At 41.0% G+C, this 13,886-nt stretch overlaps 1 protein-coding gene and 1 pseudogene across 2 annotated transcripts in view; both read left to right on the top strand.

Moving 5' to 3' along the window:
* Positions 1 to 13,886, top strand: part of LOC146390307 (protein NLRC3-like) — a 28,270-nt gene that overhangs the window by 12,507 nt on the left and 1,877 nt on the right. For both annotated transcript variants that reach the window (XM_084923359.1, XM_084923358.1), the window contains 6 exons: positions 60 to 137; positions 7,170 to 7,360; positions 10,514 to 12,296; positions 12,789 to 12,962; positions 13,471 to 13,644; positions 13,724 to 13,770. In XM_084923359.1, the coding sequence (XP_084779485.1) occupies positions 60 to 137; positions 7,170 to 7,360; positions 10,514 to 12,296; positions 12,789 to 12,962; positions 13,471 to 13,644; positions 13,724 to 13,770 (2,447 nt within the window). The remainder of the gene's footprint in view (positions 1 to 59; positions 138 to 7,169; positions 7,361 to 10,513; positions 12,297 to 12,788; positions 12,963 to 13,470; positions 13,645 to 13,723; positions 13,771 to 13,886) is intronic.
* LOC146390308 (general transcription factor II-I repeat domain-containing protein 2 pseudogene) lies at positions 1,911 to 5,420 on the top strand (annotated as a pseudogene).

Below are 13,886 nucleotides of genomic sequence, written 5' to 3' on the forward strand. Positions count from 1 at the left end.
GACTGCTCAGTTAATGCTTATAAAGTTTTTACACTAAATATATATATATATCTTTATAGTTTACAGAGTGCAACGGAGTTCACATCTGAAAGTTCAGTTTCTGTGCAGAGCGATGAATCCACTCACCAGCAGCTCAGGTAATTCTCATTTCTGCTAAATCTTCTCTCAGTTTCTTAAAAATACTGAAGGGTAGGATTAGAAGTGATTGAGTTGTTTTTTTGTAACACTAAGGAATATTGGAGTCTTTTTTTTTTTTTTTTTTTACCAGGATATCTCTTTCAGTGTTCATATTAATGCACCAATTTCTAGTTTCTTTGTGACAAGTCAGTCAAAGATCCTTTTTTCAGACTGCATGTGTGCATCTCCCTCTTTGGCTGGGACCTGCTCCCACAGTAGCGATGTCACTGATGGCATTTGTGGCCATTTCACTGAATGTCTTGACATACTGATGTGAAAACTCACATGCAATGCCATGTTGATTTCCCTCAGAAGCTTTTTTCTGAATTTTTGTCCCCAATGTCAATAGTGTAGAGTCACTTAGTGTAGCAAAGTTGTACATGAGCTTCAGGTTTATCAGAAAGGTTTCAAAAGACTCACATTGGTATTGAATTTGTAAGTGAAAATTTATCTCTTAGATGTTTTATTCTATTTAGGAGGACAATGGGCATCAAATTTCGAGATAACTTTATCAAACTTCCCTTCATCCTAATCTGGTTTGCCGCATATGAATGTGTTGAACACTTCAATAACCCGAGTCCCTGCTATTGTAAGCAATAACATTACCTTTCTTACATCCGGCTTGGCTTCAGATATACAGCTGGAAGGTGTGCCACTTACTGTTGACATTTTCCATCAGCTTCAAACATATCGTTTTCTACAATGCACTTAAGCTTGGAATTTTGCTCCTGGCACTGTTTGTCTCTGTACTTCTGCAGAATGAGTCATTTAAGCCCCTGCAACATACCTTTATTAATTTTCCTTTACTTTAGGCAAGTAGAATGTACAGCACACCAGGCTATATCTTTTTTCACCTTCCTACCATAGAGATCATGCCTTCAGTCCCTACAAAATAGATACTGTTGCCTTGTGGTATGACATCAGAAATGACATCAGTTTTACCACACAAAATATCTGATCATTACTGCATTTCTTGATTTCATTGAGGTTTGTGAGCACTCATTTATCCACAGCTCTCTTTACGTTAGTACAGGATTTCAATCAGGTTTAGGTCTCGAGTTTGACAACTGACCATTGCAACACCTTAATTATTTCCTTTCAGCCTTTCTGTTGCAGATTTGCTTTTGTGTTTGAGATCATGGTTCTGTGGTGTAATTGCATTGCACGGTAGATGTTAATAGAGCCAGTCAGTGTAGTTAGGCCTGATGGCAGCTAGAGGGCGAGACCGGTGGGTTTGAACAAAAATGGAATATTATGTGGAACAGAGAAGAACGGAAAAATAAAGAGTTGGTTATGAATCATACAGTGGACCCGCATATAATTAATAGCACGGCACGGTGTCAGAAGTCCTGTACTGATCCATGCAACCTCGACCGAATGAACCTGTATCTTGTGTAGCTTGTGGAAAACGAGAGGGAGAATATGGCGGATGAAAGTGCACAGAGAACGCTGGTGTCGTGCCAAAGTAGTTTGTAATTTGTTTCCCCTGCGTCGGGAGCAAACGCTGGGCTGTCCAAATCAAGGACAAACAGCATCCCAGAGTGTTGATTTTTACTTTACAAACACTTCTTATAATGACTAACTACTCCTGAAATTTTTGAGATGTTACCTCTTTATACAGGAAATTTATAGTGGGATACAAATAATATCAGGATGATCCTGCCACAATTTGTCCCTCCTGTGTAAATCATGGACAAACAGTATCCCACATTCCTGATTTGTAGTACACAAACACTTCTTATTATCAGGTATTACTCCGGAAACTTTGGAGGACTTAGCTCTTTATACAGTAAAGTTACAGGAGGATAAAAACAATTATCAGGCAAAATGTTCTTGTGTTAAAATAATCCCGTCACCACGTGAGAACAATAAATATATACAATTCTCTGTTGTAACCCTCAAACTGAATGGTAATGCAACGATAGTAATTGTTAACTTTTTCACAAAAGTAAAGCATCAGTACTTCCTGTGTGCTCCCGACGCAGGGGAAACAAATTCTGTCGGGGATCCCTACTTTGGCACAACAGCAGTCTGAGTTTAACAGCTGAGCAAAGGACAACGTACGTGGGGGCACGTGATGGATTCCAGGCTTTTTTCATTGTGAAGAAAAATGTGATCTACGAATTTTCCAAATTCAACATGCGCTGACAGGGAGAAAATGAGATGGTGGATGCTTTTGTGACTGCACTGTATGTACTAGCAGAACACTGCAACTGTGGAGGGCTACATGATGAACTGATACGCGACAGGCTCGTTGTCGGTCTCACGGACAAACGGCTGTCAGAACGCATGCAGCTTGACCCAGATTTGACCCTGCAGAAAGCTATCAAGATGGCGAGGCAAAGTGAAGAGGTAAAGCAAGAACAATCCTCCTTACGAGGTGACTCTAGAGCTGAGGCTATCGATGCTAAGTCCATAGATAGAGTGCACAAAATTAGTCGTAAGCCTGCTAGAATCAAACCTCTCCAAACTGATAGTCGTCAAGCTAAAACACGTGGGTTCTGAGAAGACGGCAAGAAAGGGGCAACGTGTCAAAAATGTGGTGGCGCTCCATCACATTCAAAGCAAGATTGTCCTGCACATGAAGTAAAATGCCATGCATGTGGGGAAAAAAGGACATTACAGGCGCGTATGCAGGGCACCCAATGGAAATGGTTAACCAGCATGGAAAGTTTCTTCCACAGTCCTCTCCTCTGTTGACCGTAGTCATAGCAACCGTGCGAATACTGCCGAGCTACCGCTCCCAAAATGGCGAAAAGAAAGAACGAAAACAGGAGCTTTCTGGACAGGTGGGAGACAGAATATCTGTTTACCTATGTAAAAGACAGACCTGTTTGTCTTGTATGTGGAGCTCATGTGGCTATAACCAAGGAGTACAACATTAGACGACACTATGAAACGAAACACCAAGAGAAGTACAAGGACCTGGACATGACTCAAAGGTGCCGGAAAGCAGAAGAGATGAAAAGAAGTTTTGTTTCACAACAGACTATGTTCAAAAAAGCCATATCACAAAGTGAGGCTGCTGTAAAGGCTAGTTTTGTTGTGGCAGCAGAGATCGCAAAATCAGCCCGGCCCTTCAGTGAGGGAGAGTTTGTGAAAAGTTGTATGATGAAAGTTTGCGACGTTGTGTGCCCAGAGAAAAAGCAAGCATTTTCAAATGTTAGCCTGAGCAGAAACACAGTAGCTGATCGCACACGTGAACTTGCCAACAATCTAAATAACCAGCTGATGGAGAAGGGAAACAGTTTCGTTGCATTCTCCCTCGCTGTGGATGAGAGCAGCTTTCAGTCTTCATCCGTGGTGTGGACTCAACTCTCTGTGTTACGGAAGAACTTTTAGGATTAAAATCAATGCATGGCACAACCACAGGGAAGGAAATATTTGAAGAGGTTTCCAAATGTCTAACTGAAATGAAGTTGCCATGGGAAAAACTTGTGGGGTTAACGACAGATGGTGCACCAGCGATGTGTGGTCAAAGGAGCGGACTGGTGGGCAGGGTACAGGAGAAGATGCGAGCGGAGAACTGTGCAGGTGAGCTGACTGTTTATCACTGCATCATACATCAAGAATCACTTTGTGGCAAAGCCCTAAAGATGGAACATGTTATGACCGCAGTAACACGAGTAGTTAACTTTATAAGAGCCAAAGGTCTGAATCACCGCCAATTCAAATCTTTTCTTGAGGAGTGTGGTTCGGAATACGGAGACGTGCCGTATCACATGGAGGTGAGGTGGTTAAGCCGAGGAAAAGTACTGAACAGATGTTTCGAGCTACGCGAGGAAATATTTCAGTTTCTGGAAAGCAAAGGGCAAGACACAGCTGAGCTCAGGGAGCAAGAGTTTCTGTGTGAGCTGGCCTTTATGTGTGATATCACGAGCCATCTCGATGCGCTGAACCTGCAGCTTCAGGGACGGGGGCGTATCATCACAGATATGTACGCTGCAGTGAGGGCTTTTAAAATGAAATTGTGCCTGTGGCAGAATCAGATGCTACAAGGAAACCTGGGCCATTTTCCCTGCTGCCAAACGATGAACATGCAAATCTCTACTGCTGTGTTCCCATGTGTACAGTTTGCTGAAAAACTCTGTGTACTCAGTACTGAGTTTACCCGGCGGTTTGCCGACTTTGACGCCCAGAAATGTCGATTTGAACTGCTCAGTAATCCTTTTGCAGTTGACGTGGCAAAAGCACCAACAAACCTCCAAATGGAGCTGATTGAACTCCAGTGTAGTGACACGCTGAAATCAAAGTATGATGCTGTGGGCGCTTCACAATTTCCACATTTCATCCCTGACACAATGCCTGGGCTCCGCACCCACGCTGCTCAGATGCTCTCCATGTTCGGCAGCACTTACCTATGTGAGCAACTATTCTCCTCAATGAAGATGGCTAAAACATCTCACAGGAGACGTCTGACCGATGAACACCTTCACTCGATCCTGAGGATTTCCTCAGCTCAGAGCCTGAGCCCAGACATTGAGGAACTAGCATCCAAGAAGAGATGCCAGGTATCTGGCTTGGACGCATCAGAGTAGATCAGTGTGTAGCAAACGGAGCTATAATTACCATTTTCTTTGTGCAATTTGTCTTGCTACTCCCAGACATGGGCTTGAATGGTTTCACGTTTAATGATATTTTTATTAGTTAAGTGGTTTAGCACGGTGGCACGGTGGTTAGCACTGTTGCCGCACAGCAAGAAGGTCCTGAGTTCAATTCCACCATCAGGCCGGGGTCTTTCTGTGTGGAGTTTGCATGTTCTCCCCGTGTCTGCGTGGGTTCCCTCCGGGTACTCCGGCTTCCTCCCACCGTCCAAAGACATGCAGCTTGTGGGGATAGGTTAATTGGATAATCCAAATTGCCACTAGGTGTGAATGTGCGAGTGAATGTGAGTGTGAATGGTTATCTGTCCCTGTGTGTTGGCCCTGCGACAGACTGGCGACCTGTCCAGGGTGTACCCCGCCTCTCGCCCTATGACAGCTGGGATTGGCTCCAGCGCCCCCCGCGACCCTGAAAAGGATAAGCGGTAGCAAATGGATGGATGGATGGATGGATGGTTTATTATTGTTATTTTATTTTTACATTTATTATTAGCCTGGGGAAAAAGTTTACTGCTAAAATTTAATTCAGAAGGCTGCAAATACAATTTTTATTTAAGAAATGCATTCCAATGATATGTTATTTAATTGGAATTTCAATTTTGCGTGTGTGCAATATTAAGTTATATATTTTTATATAAGTTATATATCGTTCAGTATTAAGCGTTGCTTATTCCATATTCAGTTTTTCAGCAAAACTTATTTGAGTCTGTAAGAAAAGGTTCCTTGTTATATCTGGAGGAAGATTTTTTTCAATAAATATTAATGTTAGCCCGCGACTTTGTTCCAGTTTTGAATTTTGGCCCACTGTATATTTGAATTTGACACCACTGGCTTAGGGGTTGTGCAGCTTCAAAGATGGGATGAGGAGTGGAGACCTGTTGCCTATGCATCATGTTCCCTCACTGCAACAGAACAGAGATACGCTCAGGTTAAAAAGGAGGCTTTAGGTCTGACCTGGGCTTGTGGGAGGTTCCGCAGCTTTCTTATTGGCAAACACTTTCAAATGGAAACAAACCATAAGCTGCTGCTGAGTCTGCTGTGGACATTTTGCAAAAGTGTATGGCTTTCGTCACATCACGAGCAGCCTGAAATATCCCCAAAGCAACGGCGAAGCCGAACGGGCAGTTAAGACTGTCAAGAACCTATTACAGAAAGCTGCTGATCCACAATTGACTCTACTCGCTTACAGAGCCATCCCACTACAGAATGGCTAGTCCAGCCCAACTCTTGATGGGGAGACAGCTTTGCACCACAGTGCCAATACTGCTATCTCTGCTTGACCCTGCACATCCTGATAGTGTGGTTGTCGCCCGGAGAGAGAAGGAGAGTAGGACTAAAGAGGCACAGTCATTCAATTTCAATTCAATTCAATTCAATTTTATTTATATAGCGCCAAATCACGACAAAAGTCGCCTCAAGGCGGTCATACAACCGTCGTCATCGCGCACATAGCCTCGACAGACTCACTCCATGGCAAGAAGTGTGGATCACAGTTCAGAGAGCCAGTGGCGCCGTTATTGACAGCCACACCACACCACAATCATATCTCGTGGAGGGACCTCGTGGGACAATTAGGCGGAACCCTCGGCATCTTGTTCCCATGAAACGCCCTCCAGACCAAACAGAGAGTGATAGTGGGGAGCCAGAATTGGCAGGATCCAGGGAGCAGTGCTCCACGGACATTCCAGTGACAGTTTCTTCAGAACTTCCATCTACACCCAGAACCAGATCTGGGAGAGTAGTTGTGAGACCAACCAGACTAGACTTGTAACGGATCACATGAAAAGCACACCCCTCTGTCACAGTATTCTTTGCACAGTAAGGGAAAAGCTAAAGTTTGTAATTTTCAAATATGTATGTCCAGAAGTTGGGAAGCACCAGGGATGGGAATCATACAGTGGACACGTGTATAATTAATAACATGACAGGTTCTGTTTCATTAAACAATTTCTGCCAATATTTAACTGTCAGACAAATGGCCTCACATTTGTTTCTAGAATACTTTGGTAAACAGAGGTTTTCATCAAACGTGTTGCTGTGCATCATGGACAAATGTCTTTACTTTGGTCTCATTTGTTCAAAGGACGTTTTTCCAGAACTCTTGTGGTTTATTCAGATGCAACTTTACAAACCTAACCTGTGCTGCATCGTCCTTGAATTTTACCTGACCTAAAGTTTTTGTTCATGATTATATTTAGCAGTGATATTTGGCAAAACATCAGCACAGGTGAGGACAAGATGTCAACAGGGCATAACCTCACCTTAACAGAGTGAAGAAGCTTTTTAAAAATGTTATTTAAGAATTTGGCCTCTGAGAAAATCGTTTTGCTTATGTTATCATATAAACTGCTCATGAATATAAATGAAGGCTTTGTATTGTTTTTCCTACAGTTATCCCAATGTGGATCCAAACAGCTGTCTAATGTGTAAGAAGGTTTTGAGGGATCCAGTCCACTTCAAGTGTGGACACTGGTTATGCAAACAGTGTGTGAGCTTAAACTGGGATCAATCTGGCTCACATGCAGAAAATCTCTGCCTGGGTTGTATTGAGAAATGCCGACTTAAGAATGTTGAAAGCACAGGTAAGCTTCCACAGGTAAATGCTACTGTCACTGGGATCTTTGATATGTGTGCACCATTTATCCTTGGAAATAAAAGTGATTGCAGCAATCTTACACCAGCTAAACTGCATTGATACTGATAACCTTTTCTTGTTGTGTGACATGTTCTTTTGACATAGAGAGAAGTAGCTTGCCATCACCAGTGTGTGAATGTGTGTGTGAATGGGTGGATGACTGGATGTGTAAAGTGGGGTCTAGTCCTTAGGGACTAGTAAAGCGCTATATAAATACAGGCCATTTACCGTTTTACTATGTGTATAGCTTCTGACCTAAGGTTGTTTTCACATCTATAGTTCTTTTACTCTGGTCTGACTTAGTTGACAAGTTATAAAACTTCAAATTTCAATCAAATCAAATGCATTCATGAGCACATTTAAAAACAACACGGGTTGAACCAAAGTGCTGTACATAATGAAAATGGTGAACATTCATAGAAAATACAATGGAAGACTAGTCACAATTGAAGGCTAGAAAATACAAGTGCGTTTTCAAGCGGGTTTTAAAGATGTCAAGCGTTGGTGAAGACCTAATGTTAAGGGGCAGACTGTTCCAGAGCTTGGGGGCAGCAACGGCAAAAGCTCAGTCATATCTGTTTTTCTGTCTGGTTCTGGGGATATCCAGAAGCAACTTATCTGCCGACTTAAGAACTCTGCTTGGAGTATTATTTAAAGTTAAAAAGTTAAAAGTATTAGTTAAAAGGTCCAAGAGATAAGATGGAGCTAATCCATTCAGAGATTTAAAAACAAACAACAAAATCTTGATTTTGATTCTACGACGTACTGGTAACCAGTTTAAACGTGCCAGGATTAGAGTGATATGTTCAAAATGGCGAGTGACTGTTAGGAGTAGGGCCGCCGCATTCTGAACTAGCTGCAAACGAGAGAGTAGGACCTGGTTAATACCAAAATAGAGACTATTGCAATAGTCAAGCCTAGATGAAACAAATGCATGAATCACTCTCTCGAAATCGGCAGATGACAACATGGTCTTGTTTTTTGCAATGGCTCTCAACTGGAAAAAGCTGGTTTTAATAACAGAATTTATTTGTTTCTCAAATGAGAAAGAGCTATCGGGAAACACTCCTAAATTTTTAGCAAACGGCATTCTGAACTTTTCCAGTGGACCAAGGTCAACATTAAGGGAAAAACGGAGGTCAGAGGGTCCGAATAGTATAATCTCAGTTTTTTAATCATTTATATGCAAAATATTCAAAAAGAACCATGATTTAATGTCATCAAGTCAGTCAAGTAAAACTTTAAAACTCCAATCAGTTAAGTAGGATCTGAACCATTTAAGTGCAGTACCCTTAATGCCCACACAATTTTCCAATCTCGATAGCAGAATCCCATGATCCACTGTATCAAATGCCGCACTCAAAATCTAAAAGCACTAAAATGATGTGATTACCAGAATCGGTAGTCATAAAAGACCATTAAGAACGTTTAAAAGCACAATTTCAGTGGTATGTGGTTCTTTAAAACCAGACTGAAATGATTCTAAGATGGCATTAGTCTCCAGAAAGGCCTGGAGCTGAATAAAAGCAAATTTTTCTAAAATTTTAGACAGAAAAGAAAGTTTAGAGATTGGTCTAAAATTTGAAATAACAGTTGCATCAAGGTTAGTCTTTTTTAAGAAGTGGGTGGACAATAGTATGTTTAAGATCAAGTGGAACTCCTCCCGTAAAAAGAGAGGTGTTGATAACAGTTAAAACATGAGGGCCAATAGTGTCAAAGACTTCTTTAAAAAGACTAGAGGAGATAGTGTCAAGGTGACACATAGAGTCCTTAAGACGGGAGACTAGTTCAGCCAGAGAGTTCAGAGAAATCGGCTCGAAGTGATCAAACACAACTGAGGAAAACAAGGGAACAGAGGGATCATAGGGCGGAGGAATGAAATAAGACCTAATAGTATCCACCTTATCAACAAAAAAACGTAAAAAGTTTTCACAGGTACCAAGGGACCCTAGTAATTGAGAGGTGGATGGAGGGTTGATAACAGAGTGATTAGTATTGAATAAGATACAAGGGCTGTAGCTGTGTTTGCTGATAATATCCGATAGGTACTATTGGATAGGTAGTTTTTGCTTTATGCACAGCATCTTGATAAAGAGACAGAGCATCTCTTAACATAGCAAAGGAAATCTGAAGTTTGTCTTTTTCCATTTTCTTTCGGCCTTTCTACAGGTCCTTCTAATGGCCCGGGTGTCCTTGTTTAGCCAGGGATCAGTTTTAGGTCTAGAGCGTTTAGTTTTTCTAAAAGGAGCAGCCATATCTAGGACATTTGTACAGGTGACATTAAACATGGTAAGCAAATGATCAACATTTTGCTTAAAGGAGCAATTGTCCATGATAGGGAGACCAGAATTCTGATAACCAGCAGAGAATTGCTCCGCAGTAACTGGTGTAATGATGCGGTATTGGCGGACAGGAAGAGGAGGCTTAACTAAGGAGTATGGGACAGAAATTTTGAATAAGACAGGCATATGATCCGAAAGGTTAAGGTTACAAATTTGAATATCCTATAGCTGCAGACCGCAGGATAAAACTAGGTCCAAGTTTGTCCGCGCTCATGGGTGGGAGTCTTTACTGATTGGAATGAGATTAAAGGAATTAATAAGATCCAAAAGGTCTTTCACAAGTTGTTTTTGGTGACAAAAAAACATGAATATTAAAATCACCAAGGATTAAAATGCTGTCAATGTCCAGAATGCAAAGAATAAGTAGTTACAGGAAGGTGTTTAGCTCAAACTTGGAAAATACAGCTGGTAGTTAGGTTGAATCGAAGCTGGATCACTTTTCACACTTTAAACAAACTGCACCAATCTGGACTTTGGAACCGAACCAAGACCTTCTCCTCAAGTATGATTATCATACTTGTTGTTCACACCCGCACAAACAAACTTTACCAAAGGAGAAAATGAGCAGAGTTGTACTTATATGAACTAAACAACATAGGTGTGAAAACACCTTAAGACTCCAGTTTTCATCTAAATTTAGGATGCCAAAGGTAGATGCCAAATTTTAACAATTTTGCCCAACGCAGCTTTTATTTATTAAACAAAATGTAATAAATTCCTGTTTACAAATCTGAAAACATTGCTCTGTTTGATTCCAGGGAACATCCTCCTTGTCAAAGTAAAGGAAAATTTGAAAAAGGCAGTGAAAAAGAAATTTGCTCTGACATTTGAAGGTAATGGTGACCAAGAAAATCTACTCCAGAACATCTACACAATGTTGTTCATCACCACCGGAGAGAGTGGAAGACTAAATGAAGAGCATCAATTCAAAAGTAAATGGAAAACGCAATCATCCAATGACTGTTCAGTCAACCTCAGTCACATATTCAAATCGTTTTCTGTCCAAACCAAACCCCACAGAACAGTTGTGACGAAGGGCGTTGCAGGCATTGGGAAGTCTCTGGCTGTGCAGAAATTCATTCTTGACTGGGCCGAAGAGAAGGAAAACCAAGATCTTGACTTTGTTTTCAGTCTTGCTTTCAGAGAGTTGAATTTGATTTCAGGTGAAAAAAGCCTACATGAGCTCCTAACTTTATTTCACCCCACACTGTCAGAACTCAAAGATTCAGTGGATTATACCAAAACCAAGATTGTTCTGATCCTGGACGGTCTGGATGAAAGCAGGTTTCAGCTGGACTTTGAAGGCACTGAGACAGTATCATCTGTCAAGGAAGTAACACCTGTGAGTAATCTCCTAGCAAACCTCATCCAGGGTAAGCTTCTTCCTGATGCAAATCTCTGGATTACTTCCCGTCCAGCAGCAGCCAATCAGATCCCTGCAGAACATGTTGACATGGTGACAGAGATAAGAGGTTTCAATGATCCTCAAAAAGCTGAATACTTCAGGAGGAGATTTAGTCATGATCCTGGTCTTGCTGAAAGGATCATTAAACATATTCAGTCTTCACAGAGTCTCGACATCATGTGTCAGATCCCGATCTTCTGCTGGATTTCTGCAGTGTTATTTCAGGAAGTCTTTGGAGGAGATGTTGAAACTGCAATTCCTCAAACACTTACAGAGATGATGTCACACTTCCTGTTTGCACAAACAAAGCGTAGAAGCAGAAAATATGACAAGAAGGTTGAGACAAACAAAGAAAAGCTTCTGAAGACACACAAAGAATTTCTTCTGAAACTCGGCAAGCTTGCATTTGAGCAGCTGCTGAAGAGCAACCTCATCTTCTATGAGGAAGACCTGGAAGACTTTGGCATTGACATTAAAGAAGCATCCATCTACTCTGGATTTTGCACCACAGTCCATTTGGAAGAACAACTCTTTTCCAACAAAAGGGTCTTTTGCTTTGTGCATCTGACCGTACAGGAGTTCTTTGCAGCTCTCTTTGTCTATGACTGTTTTATTAACAATAATACTACAGAACTTAAAAACTTCCTCATTTTGGAGGACAAAGACCATACGTTACTTGATCTTGTAAAGGTGACAGTTGACAAAGTGCTGGAGAAGAAGAAAAATGGCCACCTGGACTTCTTCCTGAGATTCCTTCTTGGCCTCCTAGTTGAACCCAACCGGAGAGTCCTTCATGGTCTGCTGGCTCTACCAGATCAAAGCCAAGATACTGACAAGAAAATCTTGACTTACCTCAAGTCTATCAGAAGGAAGAACCTCTCTCCAGACAGCTGCATCAACCTTTTCCAGACTATGGTCGAGATGAGAGATCACAAAGTCAAAGATGAGATTCAGGAATATCTCGCACTGTCAGATCGTTCAAAAACAGAGTTGACTCCCCTGCACTGCTCTGCACTGGCCTACATGCTGCAGGTATCGAAGAATGATCTGAAAATCTTGGACTTAAAGAGTTACAACACATCAGATGAGGGCAGACGGAGGCTGATACCGGCTGTGAGGAAGAGTAGAAAAGCTATGTAAGTTTGCAGCAATAATTTACTTTCATGTTGAATAACAATATGTTAAATATACTTTTCTGTCAATCAGATTGTGTAAGGTCAGGGTTTGCTGGAAAGGAACTGTTCTTGATCAAGCTGATCAAGTGTCATCCTTAAACCTTTGTCATGGCATGGATTTAATTTATGACCACAGCAACCACTTCCCTGATGACTTTATGGTCTTAATTGTTACTTTTTTTTATCCCAAGTTGAATAAAACAAGATAAGATTATTTGATAAAATAATAAAACATTCTGCTCAAAGAAGGCCAAGATCATCTAGCTAAATCAGCTGACATTATCTACTCAATACTTTACAACAAAAAGATGAGAATGGCCAAAATGTAAAAATAAAGGTTTCAAAACTTCTGTCTCATAACACTTTTTAAAACCTTTAATTTTTTTCTTTATTTGTCTGCAGAATGAAACAGCTTTGTTCTCTTTATACTAACACTTAAACACCCACCCACAGGTTAGCAGATTGCAAAGTGACCTCGGTGTCAGCTGAGCATTTGGCTTTTGCTCTCAAGTTCTACTGCTCATCCCTGAGAGATCTAGACCTCAGTGACAATGACCTGAAAGATTCAGGGTTGAAGTTACTCTGTGATGGACTATCAAGTCAGTGCTGCAGGCTGGAGATACTCAGGTAGTAACACATAAAGTACACCAAAAGACACTAGTAATGGACCTCCTTTAGCCAGATTTAAGCTGAAAAGAAAACTGCTAGAAATGTGACTCTGTATAATAAAAATGATAGTTCTTGCTCTGATTTCAGTGAGGTCTTTGTCAATAATAAGTCAGATAGTATACTTAGATTGACAAAGAATTTTCTTGAACACTGTACACTTCTGACACTCAGGAGTCACCATCTTGGTTTGATACCAGAGTGGCAACCCACCAGTGGAAAAAGATAGGAACATCTGAACTAGCCCATTAACATTGGCATATTACCTTTTCACATAGTGATGTTACATGGGTTGGTTGACGGGGGTTGTTTGGTATTATTATGTGTGGTCAGAAGGTCAATAATAAGTTAACAATCATAGTCAGCTGTTGCAATCATCAGTTTAGGCACATAACTTGCTTTGTTTGGTAAGCAAGAACAAAATGTACTACTGGAATTATTTCAATTGAAAAAGTGTCTGTTTTATCAGGTTATCCGGTTGTCTGGTCACAGCGACAGGCTGTGCATATCTGGCTTCAGCTCTACAGCTCAACCCGTTTCATCTGATAGAGTTGGATCTGAGCTACAACCACCCAGGAGACTCTGGAGAGAAGCAGCTGTCTAAGCTGAAGAATGATCCCCGATACAAGCTGAGCAAACTCAGGTAATGGAATTTTTTTTAAAGTAATTTTTTAAAACTTCATTAAGAAACATAATTAAATCTGAGATACTTTTCTCCACAGTGTTGAACACGGTGGAAGTCACAGAATGAAACCAAGCTTCAAGAAATGTAAGCACTTTAGTTAGTTTTGGTGGCAATAAGTAACAAATCAATGAAATTATGATCTAGTAACAGATCATTGTTTAAAGTGGCATGGCTTCTTTTTGTTGTTGCATTGAAGTGTT

The sequence above is a fragment of the Perissodus microlepis genome, chromosome 3 (genome assembly GCF_051167445.1).
Source record: "Perissodus microlepis isolate ML-2025 ecotype Zambia chromosome 3, ASM5116744v1, whole genome shotgun sequence".
Lineage (NCBI taxonomy): Eukaryota > Metazoa > Chordata > Actinopteri > Cichliformes > Cichlidae > Perissodus > Perissodus microlepis.